Raw genomic sequence first — 16782 nt, 5'->3', positions numbered from 1 at the left:
CTCACGCCCCGCTCTCTCTCTACTAGTCCCGACTGGATTTTTCATACCACTTTACTTACATGCATAAACTATTATGCGCCCCCAATCCAAATGTCCCATGAACCTAGACGGTTACAATAAATTTTATTCGTCTCAGAATAAGAGCCCTGACGACACAGAGCTTGCGAAGCACATTCCCCTAGTGTCAACCTGAATATATGTCCTATATTTTCAACAAGGAGCTTACAATGTCGTCCTTCGCAGCCTTCTTGAGTCTACTTCTATTTTTATGACGTAGCAAGGGCTGCTCCGCGTCGCTCATGGTGACCAATATGTCCTTGTTCCTAATGTTCAATATTCCCGTGGAAGTGCTACTTATCAGACGCTCGGTGATGGCCATCACTTCAGTACAGTTGCTGATATACCATGTCTACTTAAACAGATCTCAACAGACAGTATCTATGAAACACACGTCAATGAGCACAAGTGTCGTATCACTCTATCAGAGCAAAATGCATCGCTTCCTATGCAGGGATGGACGGCAGGGCTCCCTTGCCATCTCACAATATTAACGTGCCCAGCAGTTGAATCAGAAGGTTGCTAAAAGGGGACTTAGATCTTTTTTTCGTCCAATCACTGCACGGAAGCGTGCACTGATGAATTCCCCTCTTCTCTCAGTACTTCTCGAACAAGAGTCTACCCAGTCAAAAAGACGCAGAACAACCATGCATGTATTTGAATTTATCCTAGGAAGAGCAGCGCCAGGGAGAGGGAGTCTGGTATCTGCATATCTTACTGGCTCAAATCCGAAAAGCCTTCTTTCACGTAGCAACTGCATATCTCGCGTTGCGCTAATAAGGCTCTCCTAGAGAGGCCCCTCACATACTTGGCCGGTCCTGCGCTATTTTTGCATCAAAATAAAGTACTATCTTCAGTGACATTAGGGTTTCAAGGCGTAATCATAGGATGGTGTGAATACCTCTTTGGACTCGCACTATCTCGATTGAAAATATCGTATCGAAGTGGATCATTGTTATTGCTGTTTGCACATTGCAACTTCAGTGATAACGTCGTGTAGTGCACTGTATAAATCGTAGATGAAACCCCACTGTTCTCACTAAGCATGTGGCTGTTTTGGTTGTTACTGCTTGCTCTAGGCGTATGTCACGCGAGGCCGAAAGAGATGTCTCTCTTGACTGGTCGATCGCCTAGAAGTATAATCAATCTCCTGAAGGAGAAAAGGCTAGAAGGGCCCTGAATGTGAATGATCACTTTCCTCCTTATGCTCTGGTATGTCTCACGGTAGTAGATTACTGAATCAGCATACGCTGCACTACTAAATTCTCAATACGGACAAGAGCGCGCTGGTAAGAAAGACCAGTGGGGAGCATACTGGGCTCACAGCTATTACCGTGGAAACCGTGTCGATACGGTAACATCACCGATGATTGTCCATCGGACGGGTAAACAGAAGTGTACGACTATGACGTCGATTACACGGTTGTCATGCAAGATTGGTACCAAACAGGCTTTAATAAGCTTCTTACGACACAATCCAACAACATCAGAAACCCCACAGCACGGATGCTCATGGCAGAGTCTGCCCTCATCTACTTCTATCATACGAAGCCTGGCGATGAGACATTGGTGCCGCCCGTCCTCGGTCAAGATGGGTCGCCAGGCATCAACATGAATGCCCGTTAGAAATTTGAGCCTGGCAAGACATACCGACTATGACTATTAAATGCCGGTGCCATGATCATGTTCCATTTCTGGATCGAAGGCCATTCTATGTCTATCATTGAAGTTGATGGTCTGGACGTCGAGCCCTATGCGGTTGACTCCATCAATATTCATGTGGATTAGAGCTATTCTGTACTGGTCCGTGCGCGGAATGGTACCGACCATCGATGGCGAATTCATGCCAACGTGGACCCTGCGATGTTTGACGTCCCACCTCCGTACCCCAAGCTCAACTATACCAGTGTACTTACCTATGGTAACGAGAGCGCCCATTTGGCCATGGAAAATCCACGTTGAATACAAAACATTCCCCGACCTTGAACTTGTTCCTGTGGAAAAACAGGAGATGATTGTGCCTGAGGTGGCCTACAATTTCTTCGCGCTATTTTCCAGCTACAACAATGGCCTGCGTCTTATATCCATCGACAATGTCACCTATATGAAGCCCCTTGTGTCCACACTCTTCACTGCTCTCTCCGAAGGCAATGACCTTATGGAGAAAGAAGAGTTGTATGGACCCACTTCTGGAGCTACAGTACTAAACCTCTTGAAACTGTTCAAAGTGCCATTCAGAATCAAAAGTCCGGATACCACCCTTTCCATCTTCACAGCCACAATTTCCAAGTTGTGCACAGGAGCGATTATGTGTTCTCCCCAGTTCCGAAGATCAATTCGCTCTTCAATTTCTCGCAATTGAATCCGATGCGTAGGGATACTATTGTTATTGCGCTTTTTGGCAGCGCTACCTTGCGATTTGTAGCGTACAATCCTGGGGTCTGGTGTGTGCATTGCTATATTGCATGGCATCTCTCTCAAGGTATGGCAAAAATGTTTGAATCATCTGCCATTTTGCAAGAGAAGCAACAGCTCCCTGACGAGATGGTGGACCATTGCAAGAAACAAGGCATACCTCATACTGGCAATGCAGGCGGCGTCGCGAATTCGACCCATAACTTTGGTCTCTACCCTCTTCCTCCCATTCCGCTCTCAGACATTACATTCAAAGGCGCGCCTGGTGCTCAAGCCAAGAGGGTCTTACATCCTGGTCAACTGGTTTAGTTTGTTTTATTTTTTGTTGTTATTTATTGGACACTCTCAATATGTTTATATGTCAGGTGAGAGAGAGGATCGGCATCGCTATTAATATAGATAGACTTTTGTATCTAACAAGCCGCCGGCCTGTGAAGCGCTCAGTTCGTACTAATTCGTCAAGGCAGGGCCTGAGACCCCTATTCTCAGCTCGTCGCCTCACCAGAATCACACAGGTAATGCGACATCATCCAATATTTCCAAATGGCAAGACATTGTTGTTTTCACTTTGATCCTATAGTGTACAAATATGCCTTTGTGGCTCTACCGTAATGGCGCTTCATGACAAATTGATTCTGTTACTGACAGTAGTTGTGTAGCTCCTTTCCTCCCAACGCCCTCCTCATCTCTTTTCTCCCTTATTGCTATTCGAGATCATGCCTCCTTTTTCACTCGCCGTGTAAGTCAGTTTTATGGTCTGCATTGTAGGCTCACTCTCACTTAAAGTCCCATCTTATTGACATCTCATTTCATTTTCCTTTGCTCCCGATCATGTCCTCCACTCGTTTCAGTGAGCAGATCCGCTCTCTCTCTAACCACGACCCAGACTGTTGGTGGACTCAGACTGGCTGCACGACTCCCAAGGCTAGTGGTCTGAGCAATGATATTTCGTCCTACCCGGAACCTAATACGTGGGGTCTGACGTTTGATGATGGCCCCGAGTGTGGGCATAATGAATTCTACAACTATGTGCAGCAGCAGGACCTGAAGGCGACCGTGTTTTACATTGGAAGCAACGTGATGAACAATCCTCTTCAAGCACAGCGTGGTCTAGCCGATGGACACGACATTTGTGTGCATACGTGATCGCATCGCTACACGATGACTTTGTCGGATGAGAGCGTGTTTACTGAGCTCTACTATACCTTGTGTATCATCAAGGATGTCATGGATGTTACTCCACCATGTTGGCGCCCTCCGTTTGGCAACGTGGATGACCGTGTGCGTGCGATTGCAAATGGATTGGGATTGCGTACCATCTTGTGGGACAGCAATACCGATGACTGGGATATTGCTCCTGACGGCGCCTCGTCTACGCAGAAAATCGACGCAAACTACAACAAGATCATTACACTTCCGTCCAAGGGCAAGACCGGCAAGCATGGTGTCGTCGTGCTAACGCATGAAGTCAATAAGCACACCATGGACGAGTTCATGCGCCAGTACCCGAAGGTACAATCGGCGTATGAACACGTTGTTCCCCTGTCCGCCTGCTTCAACGCGACTCACCCGTATGCGGAAAATACCCTACGTTCGACCAGTTTGTTTCTGGCCCGGGCATGCCCAATCGATTCCTGACTTTTCTCAGTATCAGGTCCATGTCGGTTCCCAGATGAATATAGTGCCTGAACGCAGGCAGCCGCCCGGCCATTTTCCACTTCCCAATAAGGTTGTGATTCTTCCTTGTTTCCCTGACGTGTCTTCTATGTATGGTTACAATGATATCGCAGCTACTTTCGCAAAAGACCTTTCTTCCCCTCTATCAATGCTAATGAACGATATGTTGAACGGTTCATGCAAGCATGAGAGAATGGTACATATGGTTAGACTTCAAGGTCATCGTAGTCCTTCAGTTATGTGTAGCAGCCAATTTTTTCTTCTTTGCTGTACTACGTACTGTCCAATTTTCGATGTCCTTGATATATACATCGTCTCCTATTTCCTCTAGTGTCTTCACCTAATACTCGTAGCATACTGGCATTTCAATTCAACATCATATTTACATTATTGAAACTCACTTGACTATCCTTACAAAGTACTCAAATAAGTGGCAATGAACGCTGGCTTTGGCGCGGTCAAATTAGTACACTGCGGGCAAATGCCTGTCTCGCCAAGTACGGCATGGTTCTTGCCCACTACACCTTCACTTCGCGATTTACCAGTGCCGTTCACAACAGCCTTCGGGAACGTGGCACGTTAGCCCTTTCTATATTTTGAAAACAGAGTAGTGCGAGACAAGCAGAAGGGCCAAGCCGCTCTGCATGCTTTTCTTCTCTCTTTCACACCGTAGCGTTGTTTCAGAAATCTTTGATACTCAACAACTAATGGACGCTATTACGGAGGTCAAGATCCTTCAATACATTGCTTCTCATTCACTATGGCTTTCGACAACCACATCCATATCAGTACCAATACCTCCTCAGTTCATTTCCTAATGAAAACATCTGAAGTAGAATCTTCAATGTCACTGTAAAAGACGTCGATCATTGCCTCATTAGACATTGCCGGGCTAAGATTGGGCCAGCGATATGCGTCTGCATAAAGCAGTTATTTGTTATATCAAGCGAGATCCATAGTGCATGAGATAGCCTCTGCATCTGGGGGAGGACACTAGCGCTGAGTCGAACTTTACGTAACGCTATGCCAGTGTGCGTCGTCACGACCCAATCATGATGACAGTCTCTTTTTGCTTTTAATTCTGACAGGTCGGGTCTTCATCCACTTCTTATTCGCTAGCCTAATCTAGTTTAGCGCGTCGCGTTAAATCTTACCGAAAAGGGTAAGAGTAAGGCCCTTGCAAGTTTTGGCATGGGAGACAAAGATCACAATATATGTCTAGGCTGACCATGACAACAGAATCCCCCATACTCAAGCACCATGCAGCTAGGCATTGCTTTTATCGCTGGCTTAATTGCTTCGGCCTCCATGGCGCCTGTTACGCACGCCGGCACGTTTTCGATTGATCTGCAGCGTCGTGCTGATCAGTCGCGCGAGTTGCGCGTCCAGAAGCTCGCGAAGGTTACTAATCACATCAACCGCAAGTACGCGCACGCTCTGCAGAACTACCAACGCAACACAGGCAAATCCCACCCACTTCAGAGCTCTGCTGGTCTTCAGAAGCGTGCGTCTGGCGCCGTGGACCTGGTTGATATCAAGCATGAAGTCGAGTGGGCTGGCCAGCTCGCCTATGGTTCACCGCTGCAGTCAATCTATGTTGACTTTGATACCGGCTCGTCTGATACGCTTGTGAACCCAGGCACCTACGACCCCTCCAAATCCAAGACATCGAAGAAGACTAGCGATAAGTTTGAGGCCCTCTACGGCGATGGAACGGCCGCCAACGGCACGATCTACACGGACGACTTTGGTATTGCCTCGGCGCATGGTACCGATATCGCCATTGGCTTGTCTGATATTGAATACATTTTTGAGAATGAGCGTCCGAACCAGGGTATTAGCGGTTTGGCGTACCCGGCGATTCAGGCTTTCCCGTTGAAGTACAAGCCGTTTTTCACGGTGCTTCGCGAACAAAAGGCCGTGGACCAGGGCATCTTTCAGTTCACTCTCAAGCCCGGCAATGGATCAACGCTGTACATCGGTGGTATTGACAAGTCGCAGTTCACTGGCGACATTGTCTGGCAGGATTACAAGCCGGAACTGGGCTTTTACGTAGCCCCTGCGTATATCAACGGCCAGAAGATCCTGTCGGTCGTTGACTCTGGCACAACGTTGATTCAGGGCCCTACTTCGCAGGTGCGCAAGTTCCTTGAGACCCTTCCGGGAGTAACTGTGAAGGATATCGCGGGCACTTTGAGTGGCGTGTACGACTGCAATAAGCCCCCTAAAATCACAATGACATACGCCGGAAAGAACTTTACCCTGGGCGAAGACCAGACTAACTGGGGCACCTACAAGGGCCAATGTGTGCTGTCCGTGTCGGGTCAGGACGATATGCCTCTGGATGCCTGGGTCGTTGGTGACGTCTTTTTCCAAATGGCATCTGTGATCTTTGATCAGGACAACAACCGTCTTGGTTTTGCTACACAGGCCAATGCCTCTGCAAATGCAACCTCGACCCCAGCGGCTAGCTCAGCGCCCATTGCAACGTCGACGACTACCAAGGGCTCTGTCGTGCCTGCCCACAGCAGCAGCACTACACCCAAGTCGTCGGGGTCCAAGACCGCCTCGACTACGATCACAGTGCCAGCTTCGTCCACGTCCTCCAAGGCCAAGTCATCCCAAGCTCCCACATCTACCTCGCCCCAGGTCGTGACGGCGACCGTGAGCGGTTCCAAGGTCACTGTCACGGCAACGCAGACCACTGGCGGTATGCATTGCGGCAATGACAACGTGTTTGGCTTTGGCATCTGCATCAGTGGCTCGGGCAACGGTCAGTAACTCTCCCTTATTATTGTTGATCAAGCGCGTATGCTGTATTGTGCACGCTTGGCCCTTTCATAATCATATCGTCTTCGTACTGTTCTTTCTTTTAGTGACACAGGCTGCACGTAACGTCTTCCATGCCCGACGTCAGTGCGAACATGCCACTCTCAGGACCAAATTGTTATGGAGGGATCGACAGCCCTACCACGTCCCGTTGACAGGGCCGTGCTGCTCTATCACGCGTCTTGAGCACAGCAAAGAAATTTTGAACGCTACGTCGGGTCTACCAAACGAGAGGCAGGTGCCGTATCTTCGTGTTGCGATGCCATTGGGTAACAATCCCCGATCCCTGGCCTACTTCTCTGTTTGGCCTCGCGCTGTACTTAGTTCACTATGTACGCGTTTGGTTTCCGATATTTCGGAACTGCAATACCGAACCAGCCACCAATACGCACGAATACAAGGAAGCAGCAAATAAAATGCTATTCTGAGGGCCCCTTCTCCACAATTTCATACGTAGAGTTGTGCGTGCAAATTTGACGGACAAATCACTCACCTTTTGTACGGAGATCGCTACAAGGGGTTGACCTGCATATCGAAAAAATAAACACTTCTATGGTCTAAATAGAGAATTCGGAAAAGAAATGTTCGTCTTATCCCATCAGTATGCAAGTCACGGCTACTTTCGTCTTGGCGGGCTTCTCTCTCCTCACGTCGAATGCATTTGCGCATGTAGGGCATGGATTTCCTGAAGTGCAAAACCAAGAAGTAAGGGCATACCGTCGCAGCCTTCGTCTACACAACCGCTCGATTCATGTTCGGTCTGATACGCCCAATGAGTCTTCGTTTGCATCTATCAAAGACCGAACACAGGAATGCAATGGATACTCTCTCCCTCAGTCTCATAACTTTCATAATGCATACCCAAAGTCGAACGAGATTGCCTACATTATGGACAACGACGATACAGCTCGTTCGGTTTGGAATGACATTAGGGCATCAGGCATCATCCCCAACCATGTCGAGGTAAAGGAGGGGACCGATGGAAACCAAGGCATTTCGGACAGCCAGAACGATTCGTACAGTGACAAAGATCCTGATTGCTGGTGGACAGCCACTACATGCACCAAGCCCAAAGCGGATGGCCTAAGTGAAGATATTGTATCTTGCCCTGAGCCTGGTACTTGGGGTCTAACATTTGACGATGGACCCGATTGTGGACACAACGAGTTTTATGACTTTTTGCAGCAGCAGAAACTGAAGGCCACCATGTTCTATATTGGCGGAAATGTCATGGACAATCCACTCCAGGCGCAGCGTGGTCTTGCTGATGGCCATAATATCTGCGTACATACGTGGTCTCATCACTACACTACGACACTGGAAGATGAAAATGTATTTGCCGAGCTTTATTACACGATGCGCGTCATCAAGGACGTAATTGGCATTACCCCCCGTTGCTGGCGCCCACCCTATGGTGATGTCGATGATCGTGTTCGTGCAATTGCTACTGCTCTCGGTCTTCGCACTATCATTTGGGATCAGGACACTGATGATTGGGACATTCAGCCTGAAGGCGGCTCTTCGACTCAGAAGATCGACTCAAACTACGACAAGATTGTCAGCCTCGCCTCTAGTAAGAAAACGGATACGCATGGTATTGTTGTCTTGAATCACGAGCTCAATAAGTATACTATGTCGGAATTTATGAAAGAGTATCCGAAAGTGAAGGATGCATTCCCCCATGTCGTCCCTCTTTCTGCCTGCTTTAATGCCACCAATCCTTACCCCGAAGATGGCCCTACTTATTCCACATTTGATGACTACATTTCCGGAAATATTGATGCAAACAATGTGCCTGACATGGCAAACTTCCAGATTCAGGTTGGATCCAAGATGGACATTGTGACTTTAAGCAACCAGACCGATGTCGGTGGCTTTTCTCCGCAATCTAAGCCTAACAAGAATGCCAATGATACAACCAGTGTAGATGCATCTCCTTCCTCCTCTACCACGCAGAAGCCCACCCACAATTCGGGTACTTCACTTACGATGTCTCTTCCTACTCCGTGGCTTATTACAGCATTGTTCTATGCCCTGTACTTGTAGTCTTAGCCTTTTCACATTCGTTCTGTAGAAGAACCAAGTCACATAGGATTATGACTATTGTCCTTGTATGATATCTCTACACGTACTTTCGAATAATATCACACAACGAATTCTATAAACTTGAAGAAATAATATTGCAACATAACTTATTCAACGAAACTATTCCTCGAGGACACGCTCTATATTTCCATATATAATAAAAGCGTCTCTTCGGTCACTAGGGTTCATCCCTGGAGCCTGAAGCGTTTACAGGCACTCAAGAATGTCGACAGCGCAGCCACCGCAGTCATTGGCGAAGCTGGAAATGTCCTTGATGCACACCGTGGTAGCGGCAGAGGCGTTCGGGGCAGTGGCGCACTCAGCAATGCTCTTGGCGCAGTTGCCGCAGGCCTTGAGGATGTCACCGCTGCCGAACTTGCAGCTCATGTCCGAGGCCTTAACATTAGCGGTATAGCCCTTGACCGAGACACGGTCGTCGGCAACCACAACAGCGGCGAGAGCAGCAACAAAGAGGGCGACCGACTTGTACATTGTTAAGAGAAAAAAAGTTCTTCTTGTTGGTGGGTAAGGCCAATGCAAACAGTGCTGCTTTTTATACCTTTCGAAGCGCCATCCTTCATTCCTTTATAATCTCAACATCTGAAACTGCCTGCATTACGTTGCCTATTCACCCCAGTGTAGCAATAATTTTGCTATCCTGACCCAAACTGTTCTATTTTTATGCTACCATGACCCATATAGGATTGGTTAATGGACAAATTTACCTAATACGGTTCCATTGTGGTTCCTGTATGGTACTTTTTACTAATTACGACACCCAGTACAGATGGCCCAAGCGAAAGTTTCACACTCCCATACGCGCACGCGGGGTCGACAAAGAAGGCAAGGGTTTTATGTCTCTAGTTATAGTGATAATCTACAATTGATTGGAGCACGTGCAAGAGATTTCCTCCCCTGTTTTGCGGAACTTCTGTTGACGTAAATTATATGGATGCCGCTTGAAAGTCTCCTAAAATACATTGAAAGTCGCCGAAACCTTTAGTAAGGAAAAACGTGTCTCAGTTCGTGTCCTGTTATCCCCTTTTATGCTTTCACTCAGCGTTAAAGCATAATGACATTCATGTGCAGCAGCATTCTTTTGGCTTTCACATACTTTCTTCATATGCACTCTTATAAAAATCTCTTGCAGAGATTTTTATTTGCTGTGCGCCACTAAGTTGAGCATCTGCTTGAAGCAGCCAGTCAATTCTGTTGACTAATAATCTGGTTGTGTTATACGAAAATGGTGTGATTGGTGAGTAAATAACACGTTCGGTGCATTTCGTTGGGGTCACTAGACTTTGTCATATGTCCATGTAGATCCTGGCAATCTAGCAAATGCAGAACCCTTACATACATTGCGTTGCATTTTTAGTGGCTCAATTTGAGATGGAAAGTGGAGGTTCGTTAAGTGAAACCGGGGCCTCTTGCATTGAACCGGCTTTCTCGATTTCATTCGACCAATGTTGAAATAATAGTCTATGAATGTGCGGGGATGCACACTAAGCTTAATCCCCTCTTACGCAGAATGGTTTTTCCTTGCATGAGGCAGGATCTCAATCTATCAATCAGGCTTGGAGATCTTCTAATATGCAATCTAAGGGTGGCATTCCTTATATAGCCGACAGTGGGATCGACGGTTTTGTGAGGCAAGTTCTCCGATGGCGAGAGTACATATAGAACGAGAGCGTAGCTCTTTCGCTCTTCAGAATGCGAGTCTCTTACTTGGCTATCCTACTTCTTTCATTGGTGGCATTGGTCTCTGCTACTATTTCTCCGCGGCAACAACATCATCTGCACGCTCGTTCCCTTCCCCTCCCGCAACAGGACCCTTTCTATACGCCCCCTAACGGCTGGAAGTCCAAAGAGCATGGTGAAATTCTTCGCTCACGCCAAGTCGATGTGGCCTTCCTAAATGTGGACAAGTACAATCTTCAAGCCTACCAGCTTTTATACCGTACGTCTGGTACATATGAATCAGACGACAACGTCACGGTGGCCACTGTTTTGATCCCTCAAAATGCCAAGAAGGATCAACTTGTTTCCTACACCCCCTATATCGACGCTAGTGGACCGCAATGCGCTCCGTCGTACTCTATGCGCCTTGGTTCGAAGCTCTTGACTGATCCTGCTATGGCCTATCAGCAGCTTTTATTCTCTATCCTTCTGGACAAGGGTTACACGATCGTCATCCCAGACTATCAAGGACCATCTCGTGCCTTTGCAGTTGGCCGAATGGAGGGACGCATGGTGTTGGACGGCATCCGAGCCACCCTCAACTTTGACAAGGCTGGTCTGTCCAAGGACACCAAGATTGTGGAATATGGCTACTCGGGCGGTGCTATTGCCTCCGGGTGGACGGCTGCACTGCATAGTACCTACGCGCCTGAGTTGAATTTTGTCGGGTTTGCGATGGGTGGTACGCCGGCGAATTTGACCGGGACCGTCTATTACCTGAATGGAGGGTTCTTTTCAGGATTCGCTATCGGTGGTGTAGTGGGCGTCATGAACGCATATGAGAATGTCCGAGACTGGGCACGTAAACAAAACATTATTAAGGCAAACGGATTTGAGGCGATTGATTTTACTAACAGCCATTGCATGGTGGATATTCTTCTCAAATACCCTGGTATCAATTTCCTAGGAGACTACTTCGTTACGAGTGGTGCTGACTTGATGCATGAGCCTATCGTCAAGAATATCACTACGCAACTGACGATGGGGTTGAATTCCGACGAAACGCCTAAAGCGCCTGTGTGGATGTTCCACGGTAAAGTGGATGAAGTCATTCCATATGATGACGCACTTGCTGCGGCCCATGCTTGGTCGTCGCATGGCGCTGATGTTCTGTTCTCGGCCAATACTGACCCGTACATGGAACACCTGACAACAGAGCTACTAAACAACGCCAACATTCTTTTCTTCATTGAAGACCGTATGGCTGGCAAGCCTTTCCACAATGGCTTCAAGATGGAGACAGTGAGCAACCCATTGTCAGACCCCCGCGTGGATCTTGAGGGCCTTGATTCATTGCGTGCTGCTATCGTGCATCTGTTGGGCCAAACCTTCGGCATGGGTGATCGAAAGCTCAAGAACGATCTTAAGACGAATGCCAGGAATTAGTATTGTCTGTTCCGCACTTGACGATTCAAGTCCCAGACATGGCCTATTTTTAGTCCAATTTTCACATAGGCACCTAATTTGCTATGGTACATCTTACACATTGTTCGATGGATGAAATCCTCAGCTCAAGAGTAGTCTCGCGTCGAGTTTTCCCTACATAGAGGCGCCACTGATTGCACTCAAGCTTAGTTCCCCAAGCGACCTGTTTCTTGGGAGGCAATGCCTCGTCAACTATGCATCTGAACAACATCAGGGTGTCAAATCTGCACATAGTTACCACGCTCTAAATATACAGGCTCCATCAAGTAGACCTGATTCCAATCTCCGCTCGCACTCCTAGCATGTGTCTCCGAGCGACATAGTCGGGGAAAGCACCATACCAGGCTACTGCGTAAGAGTCATTTCTGGTGCAGGTCAACCTCAGGGCCTTACGCCACTCGCCCAGCAAGAGCTGTAGGAGGTGCTGCATCCTCAGAACGTGTACCATACCGGTACTATGCACACATATCCCATTCGTTGCGCAAATGCCTAGCTGTCTCTACACAGAAACAAGAAAAGAGGCGTACGCGGACCTTCCCACTCGCAGGACTGCAATGCAGCATGAAGGCGAGTATCAGCGGCCTTTGAGCTGAAAATCACATCGAAAGAAGAAATGGGGATACTAGGCAAGCCTATCCTAGCGGCCCTAGCAGCGTGCTGCCAGCGCCTGACTAGGGTGCATGTCGTAGTATGCGGAAGACCATCGAGAGGTCTGTTTATTCCCTCTTTGCTCTTATGCACGTGATCTACATCTAGGCCTCTTCATTGTCCCGGATGCCTGTCGCCTCAAAGTAGGAAGGCGGCAAGTCAAAGCCTGCTGCCATTTCGTCCTCACTAAAGGCATTCGCCAAAATATCCATAGTCCATGCCTGCTCTTGCTCTTGTGTCAATGGCCCAGCGTCATGGATCAGACCGTCGCGAGGTGTGTAGTCAGGAATCGGCGGCAGCATTGCTGTCTCATCCACCGGCTGGGTCGCTATCTGTCCGTATCGCGAATGTGCACTCGACGTTTCACTAGTCGTATCCACATCGGCGCCGTTACCAGCCATGGATGCAATGTCACTGACGCTTGTCGTCTCAGGCGTGTCGGACTCGGTGGGCAAGGGAGGAACAGGTCGCTGAAGTGATTCTGACGTCGCCACCGATTGCAACATAGACGATGGTGCGGGGAGATCATTCCCAGCTGTCTCTGGTGTAGATATACCTCCTGCCTCAGTGGCCTCTGTGTCGTTCCTTGGTGATGTATCGCTTGGAATGGGTGGGACAGGCCGCGACGTCCGCAGAGCCGATTGAGAAGTTCGTCGCGACGACGCGGGCGACGCAGGCATCGATACGGACACGCGGGACGAGCTCGCGCCTGTACTAGCCACACTCTCATTATCGCTTGTCAGTCTTGATGGCATGGTAACCTGTGACGACCGGGGGGACGTCCAAGATGAAAAGTCTGACGCTGCAGACGTCGTCGAGGCTTTCGCAGCCGCATTCTGAATGAGTTTGGGAGGCGCACAGTACAATCCAATCGGAATATTCTGCAACACATGCGCTTCAGGCGTACGCAGGGGCTTGATCTGCAAAAAGTACTCCAAGCCTAGCAGGTGATTATCGAACGACGGACTGCACCAGCCAGGGAACTGGATCCATCCGAACCATTGCTGCAGTCCTCCCTTACTCAGCGGCATCGTCTGCATTTTCGCATGACAAATGTACTGGGTATGAGCTGCGTTGGAACGGGCACGCAGATGCACTTTTTGCACAAGCGATACCATGGGATGAACGACTAAGGGCATCCCAGCACTGTGTACCAACGTAAGGACAAATGGCACGACTGAGCGCAGTGCAAAAACGGAGATCGGATTGCCCGGCAGGGAAATCGCCCACCGCTCCTCTTTCTGCTTGTTCGACCCAAACATTTTATCGACCAACGAGCGTTTGATAGGCTTGCCCAGGGCTTCCTGCCTCAGTACGACATGGTGCGTCTTCCATTTGCTTGCAGGCTCAACGGAATTCGGCGGCAATGTCATCGTGCCCTGAGTCCTTTGGATCACACTTTGGATTTGGGCCGAGAGCGCTTGGCGGCGGAGAAGAAGCGGGCAGATCGTCTCTGGTGGTGGCGGAAGATAGATGAACGGTACAAGCATGCGATCATTCGAACGAAAGAGTCCTGAGCGTTCAACCGTTAGTTTCAGGTACCATTTCACGCTCGCCCACTCTTCCTTCTTGCCTTTGATTGGATCGCTTTCCAACACGTAACTGGAGGGATAGTAGGTACCGACTCCTGGAAACCCGCCAGGCAGTGAGCTTTTGCCTGGGCTTTCTGCAGGGATATCAAAGTGAAACATCCATTCGTAAAAACCCGCGCGATCCAATCTCCCCGATAGATTTTTTTGCGGTGGAACACCTTCCCGCGATCGGTACAGCGCTGTGCCTGGCTCCAAACGCTTTTCCAGCTGGACTAGTACCAGTTCACGAGCGGAAGTGGAGACTGTGGACGGCGCCATGCCAGCAAAGTTCGGTGTGTCCCCTTGTGTTGCCTGTGTATTTTTAGGCGCTAAGATGGACACCACCGATTTCAGCTTAATACGAATCTCTGTAGCATGTGTCTTTTCCGAGCAGCGTAATACAACACGGCCGACCATAGCACCACGGCCACGTTTCTTTGAGCCACCCATGTATGTCGGTGAAAGTTGGGGTGGTGTATGCAAGCTACTGTCAGTCGTTCCTTAATACGTACTGCACAGTCAAGTTGCCGTTGGCGCCGGTGTAAGTATGTACAGTTTTCAGCTCAGCGCGGGGTATATGGCCCGGTCGGACAACGGTATTTACAGAGCTTTGCCGCGAGGTAGGTCGAGAGACAATCTTGTCCACATGTTCGGAGGGTATGGTATACACACCTGGTGCCTGAAGAGCTTTGGTGCCGCTTCTTGACGTCTCCGATGGCGCTCGGTGGCGAGACACGCTATCTATGGATGACCCTCTAGACGCACTGGCGTCTCTCCTAGGTTCAAGCATCGGACTTTTGCCTACGTTCAGGGCACGATGCTGCGTTCGATTGTCACGCTTCAGGGCCACTCCGCGTGCAGATACCAATCAAGGTACTTTGGAGCGCTAAGACCCTCTATTTCTGGTTGGGTGCCTCTTCGGCCGATGTGGAACGTGATGAAAGAGGCACGCTCCGATAGCACGCCGCGGCCGCGTTCCGCTTCCCCATTCAACACCATGAAGTTCTACCTGGCCCTATTCACTCTCTTTGCCCTGCTTTCCGTCGTTCTCGCTAACGAGTCGGCTCAGCGTGACACCAACGATGTGTGCTACCTGTGTGCCAAGTCGTACGTCGACTGCTTCATGCGTTTCGGCCTGGCTGGCTGCACTGACAAGAGTGCTGAGCACTACACCTACTGCCGTGAGTGCACCGGTATCGACCCTGTGTGGTAAGGACTTTCACAGTACATGTTTTCTTTTCTACCTTGCTATGGTCTCGCACTAGTAGAGGTGCTACTTCGTACCCTTTGTAGGTCCGCCTTATTGAATGTATGTAGATTTTCCTTCAAGTCTGTCCCACCTGTTTGCTACCTCCACCTGATTCGCGTGTGCGTCCTCTCTATCCACCATCCACGCCTTCAAATGCTGTCGTGCTTCCGGTTGGCTCCTTGGCGTACGCTTCCCCGCGTCCAGCCATCTACTCGTCTGTTCCACCAGAGTACACGTGCACGGGAACCACTGGAGCTGGCGTACGAATGCTTTGAGCCTCCGGCGTCACACAAAGCTGTCGCTAAACATACTAAGGGCCTCGTCATTTGTCATGGCTTGTATGGCTCAAAGCAGAACTGGCGCTCCCTGGCGAAATCCATGACTAAGAGCTTTGGTGTGCCTGTGTATACGTTGGATCTGCGTAACCACGGCATGTCGCCTCATGCCGAAAGCATGTCGTACCTCGATATGGCCAGTGATGTGCGCAAGTTCTTTGACGATAAAAACCTTTCAGACATGACTCTTATTGGCCATTCCATGGGTGGAAAAGTAGTGATGGCCATGGCCCTGGACCCCAACCTACCGGACCACATGCTGTCGCACCTGATTAGCGTGGACATGTCGCCAGCCGAAGGGCCTATCTCGCCTGAGTTTATGGAGTATGCACGCTGCATGGCCGAGATCAACAAGATGAACGTCAAGTCACGCAGTGAGGCGGACAAAGTCCTCCAAAAAATCGAACCCACCTTGTCTGTGCGCCAGTTCCTACTGACCAACCTGGAACGCGATGGTGATGCAATGCATTTCCGGATCCCCGTCGACATTCTCATTCGCTCATTGTCCGAGATTGGCTATTTCCCGTATGCACCGCCGAAAGACGATTCGTCACCACCAGAGAGGCAGTGGGAGGGTCGCACCCTCTTTGTCAAGGGCGAGAAGAGCAAGTACATTAACCGCCGCAATCTCCCGCTCTGCAAGGCATACTTCCCCCACATGGAACTTACCACGATGCCAACGGGCCATTGGTGTCATGCGGAAAAGCCCAACGAATTTATGCGCGACGTCCACAATTTCTTGGTAAAATAACTA

At 49.2% G+C, this 16782-nt stretch overlaps 10 protein-coding genes across 10 annotated transcripts; 8 read left to right on the top strand and 2 right to left on the bottom strand.

The window, feature by feature from the left end:
* Positions 1 to 1485: 1485 nt before the first annotated feature.
* Malapachy_0297 (hypothetical protein) lies at positions 1486 to 1683 on the top strand (the record flags this gene model as incomplete). Its single annotated transcript, XM_018134822.1, has 1 exon — positions 1486 to 1683. The coding sequence occupies one exon, from the start codon at positions 1486 to 1488 to the stop codon at positions 1681 to 1683; it is 198 nt and encodes a 65-aa protein (XP_017990062.1).
* Positions 1684 to 1734: 51 nt separating this feature from the next.
* Positions 1735 to 2019, top strand: Malapachy_0301 (multicopper oxidase; the record flags this gene model as incomplete). Its single annotated transcript, XM_018134826.1, is given in 2 exon segments — positions 1735 to 1836; positions 1849 to 2019. 2 exon segments carry the CDS (start codon positions 1735 to 1737, stop codon positions 2017 to 2019), a joined length of 273 nt encoding a protein of 90 aa, XP_017990056.1.
* A 49-nt stretch (positions 2020 to 2068) lies between these two features.
* Malapachy_0300 (iron transport multicopper oxidase) lies at positions 2069 to 2781 on the top strand (the record flags this gene model as incomplete). Its single annotated transcript, XM_018134825.1, has 2 exons — positions 2069 to 2232; positions 2259 to 2781. 2 exons carry the CDS (start codon positions 2069 to 2071, stop codon positions 2779 to 2781), a joined length of 687 nt encoding a protein of 228 aa, XP_017990055.1.
* Positions 2782 to 3303: 522 nt separating this feature from the next.
* On the top strand, positions 3304 to 3618 carry Malapachy_0298 (carbohydrate esterase family 4 protein; the record flags this gene model as incomplete). The annotated part of the gene is made up of 1 exon (XM_018134823.1): positions 3304 to 3618. The coding sequence occupies one exon, from the start codon at positions 3304 to 3306 to the stop codon at positions 3616 to 3618; it is 315 nt and encodes a 104-aa protein (XP_017990067.1).
* A 15-nt stretch (positions 3619 to 3633) lies between these two features.
* Positions 3634 to 9024, top strand: Malapachy_0299 (chitin deacetylase; the record flags this gene model as incomplete). Its single annotated transcript, XM_018134824.1, has 2 exons — positions 3634 to 4072; positions 7778 to 9024. 2 exons carry the CDS (start codon positions 3634 to 3636, stop codon positions 9022 to 9024), a joined length of 1686 nt encoding a protein of 561 aa, XP_017990047.1.
* Positions 9025 to 9270: 246 nt separating this feature from the next.
* Malapachy_0309 (hypothetical protein) lies at positions 9271 to 9555 on the bottom strand (the record flags this gene model as incomplete). The annotated part of the gene is made up of 1 exon (XM_018134834.1): positions 9271 to 9555. The coding sequence occupies one exon, from the start codon at positions 9553 to 9555 to the stop codon at positions 9271 to 9273; it is 285 nt and encodes a 94-aa protein (XP_017990051.1).
* A 1218-nt stretch (positions 9556 to 10773) lies between these two features.
* On the top strand, positions 10774 to 12186 carry Malapachy_0295 (putative secretory lipase (family lip); the record flags this gene model as incomplete). Its single annotated transcript, XM_018134820.1, has 1 exon — positions 10774 to 12186. The coding sequence occupies one exon, from the start codon at positions 10774 to 10776 to the stop codon at positions 12184 to 12186; it is 1413 nt and encodes a 470-aa protein (XP_017990066.1).
* A 791-nt stretch (positions 12187 to 12977) lies between these two features.
* Positions 12978 to 14894, bottom strand: Malapachy_0305 (hypothetical protein; the record flags this gene model as incomplete). The annotated part of the gene is made up of 1 exon (XM_018134830.1): positions 12978 to 14894. The coding sequence occupies one exon, from the start codon at positions 14892 to 14894 to the stop codon at positions 12978 to 12980; it is 1917 nt and encodes a 638-aa protein (XP_017990054.1).
* A 547-nt stretch (positions 14895 to 15441) lies between these two features.
* Malapachy_0312 (hypothetical protein) lies at positions 15442 to 15657 on the top strand (the record flags this gene model as incomplete). Its single annotated transcript, XM_018134837.1, has 1 exon — positions 15442 to 15657. One exon carries the CDS (start codon positions 15442 to 15444, stop codon positions 15655 to 15657), a length of 216 nt encoding a protein of 71 aa, XP_017990046.1.
* Positions 15658 to 15846: 189 nt separating this feature from the next.
* Malapachy_0292 (alpha beta hydrolase) lies at positions 15847 to 16779 on the top strand (the record flags this gene model as incomplete). Its single annotated transcript, XM_018134817.1, has 1 exon — positions 15847 to 16779. One exon carries the CDS (start codon positions 15847 to 15849, stop codon positions 16777 to 16779), a length of 933 nt encoding a protein of 310 aa, XP_017990059.1.
* Positions 16780 to 16782: the final 3 nt, after the last annotated feature.

This window comes from Malassezia pachydermatis (genome assembly GCF_001278385.1).
Source record: "Malassezia pachydermatis strain CBS 1879 chromosome Unknown scaffold14, whole genome shotgun sequence".
Classification (NCBI taxonomy): Eukaryota; Fungi; Basidiomycota; class Malasseziomycetes; order Malasseziales; family Malasseziaceae; genus Malassezia; species Malassezia pachydermatis.
The sequence above is the reverse complement of the archived record's forward strand: the minus strand, read 5'-3'. Positions and strand labels throughout refer to the sequence as shown.